This window comes from Sphaeramia orbicularis, chromosome 10 (genome assembly GCF_902148855.1).
Source record: "Sphaeramia orbicularis chromosome 10, fSphaOr1.1, whole genome shotgun sequence".
In the NCBI taxonomy this organism is placed as follows: domain Eukaryota; kingdom Metazoa; phylum Chordata; class Actinopteri; order Kurtiformes; family Apogonidae; genus Sphaeramia; species Sphaeramia orbicularis.
The window spans coordinates 31,012,435-31,014,713 of NC_043966.1; the positions used below are offsets into that span (position 1 = coordinate 31,012,435).

At 45.4% G+C, this 2,279-nt stretch overlaps 1 protein-coding gene across 1 annotated transcript; it reads left to right on the forward strand.

Moving 5' to 3' along the window:
* LOC115427232 (BTB/POZ domain-containing protein KCTD16) lies at window positions 1-1,822 on the forward strand. The gene is given in 2 exon segments (XM_075353494.1): window positions 1-1,053; window positions 1,056-1,822. Coding segments are annotated over 2 exon segments (825 nt in total). The 5' UTR covers window positions 1-995.
* The last annotated feature ends 457 nt before the right edge of the window (window positions 1,823-2,279 follow it).

Here is a 2,279-nt window from a genome sequence, read left to right on the forward strand (position 1 = left end):
AAAGCCATACAAGAGCTCGATTCCCATACGGCTGCCGATGAGTCTTTGAGCAAGACACTGAGACCTAAACCCCCTCTCTCGGGATAAGTGCGTCAGCTAAAAGCGTTTAATATAAATGCGAAAGCCTCTGTGAAGACTCAGAAGAAGGGATTAAAATCCGCAACGCTGGATGTTAAAACTGCATTAGACCTGAATCCTCTCCGCCAGCTGCTCGCCGCCCTTGGATAGATCAGAATTTTATGAAAAACTGCACAGATGCACTCACATCAGTCCGCGTTATGTCTATGGTCTGAAAATGTCATTTTCCTTTAAGATGATGCAAGACATTACTTCATGGGACGATTTTTTCCCCCTCTTGCACAGCTTGGAGCAAAATTATCTTAAACCTTCTGCCGACCCAGCCGTTTCCTCACTCAGCAGTTTGGAGAGATGGGTGCGCACGGGAGTTCCAGCTCCATCCGCTTCTCCGTGAGCAACCTCGGAGTGTGTGTCAGCCTCCTAGGTGAACAGAGCCATGCTTATTAGTGCAATGATGGGATACAGGCACATTGTTCAGTTTGCTTTGGACTGATGTGGCTGAACTAGAAGGCGAACGCAAGAAGATGAACATTTCACCCAAAACTTGAGATGTTTTTACTTTTCTGACGGCGATAAATTTTCCAAATGAAGCTGGGATTATATGTCTCTGAAGTCACATTAATGACCCGGTGCAGTAGATGTCTGTAACATGATGCGCTCACTGGTTATGATAATCGATTCTTTTTGAAAAGGATGCACCGTGGGCAGGAACATTTACGCACGGGGTTAAAGGATATATTGTAGGCACACCTTGGGACTGTTTACCATGAGACACTGGATGCAAGGACTGCAGCTTGAATCAAGACTAATCTTTGGTTGTGAGAGCATCCACACCATGCAGATACACTCCACACCCTAAACTTCTGGGACGTGCGTTCTCCGTTATCAGGACTCAGATTTCGTGCAAGATCTGAAAAATGGCACTGAGCGAAAACTGTACAACCCAACCTGCAAAAGAACAAGGCTCAGTGCAAATCCTCCATCGGATGTTATTGAACTTAACGTAGGTGGACAGGTGTATTACACTCGTCAGGCCACTTTGACGAGCTTTCCAAATTCCTTACTTGGGAAGCTGTTCTCTAACAAAAAGGGATCTTCGAATGACTTGTCCCGGGACCTGAGAGGACGGTATTTTATTGACAGAGATGGCTTTCTTTTTCGGTATGTGTTGGATTACCTTAGAGACAAGCAAGTGGTTCTGCCTGACCACTTCCCAGAGCGAGGGAGGTTAAAAAGAGAAGCGGAATACTTCCAGTTGCCAGAATTGGTCAAACTTTTGTCATCCGAGGAATCCAAACTATTTCCAGATGACTTATACTACAGTGATTTCGATGATGCGTCGCAGGGCAGCGAGAGGTTTTACCCCTCTTACTCCTTAGACAGGAGGTATGGCTACATCACAGTCGCCTTTAAAGGTGTTTGCGCTGCGGGAGGCAAAGACAGTCAGAGTGATGCCAAGGCCAAAAAGTTACCGAGGATCTTTATCAGCAGCAGGATCGGCTTGGCGAAAGAGGTGTTTGGAGACGCCCTGAATGAGAACAGGGACTTGGATAGACCACCGGACCGCTACACCTGCAGGTTTTACCTCAAGTTCAGGCACCTGGAAAGAGCCTTTGACATGCTTTCTGAGAGCGGCTTTCACATTGTAGCCTGTAATTCATCCCTGACTGCGTCCTCCATCGGTCATTACACGGATGACAGGGTCTGGTCCAATTACGCACAGTACATCTTCTACCGTGAGTAACTGTGTATGTTCTTGTACAATATGCTCTAAGGAAAAGTGTGCTGAATTTGCGACTTAGACCTCTTGAAAGTCTGAAAAAGTGCGTGCAAAAAACAAACAAACAAAAACAAAAACAAAAAAACAAAAACAAAACGCACATACACACATACAGACACTGGACGTGAACCAAAGGTGCCAAGTGCCCCTCCCTTCCCACTGATGATATACCAGTCTATAAACTGTTACAACGCACTATGATGTCCACATTTAACGTCTCCATAAATAAAACTTCCCTTTTCTACCACATCTAAATGGTATAATATTCTAGATCTAGGCTGTAGTTACACAAACTTGTATATATTATCTCATACCACCAGGAGGCATGGTCGGGTTACAGCTCTCATCCCCTTTGGATCCCTGCTTCCCCGGCAGTGGCTAACTTTAAACTTGTGTTTTACGTGTCTATAAGAGGCGGACT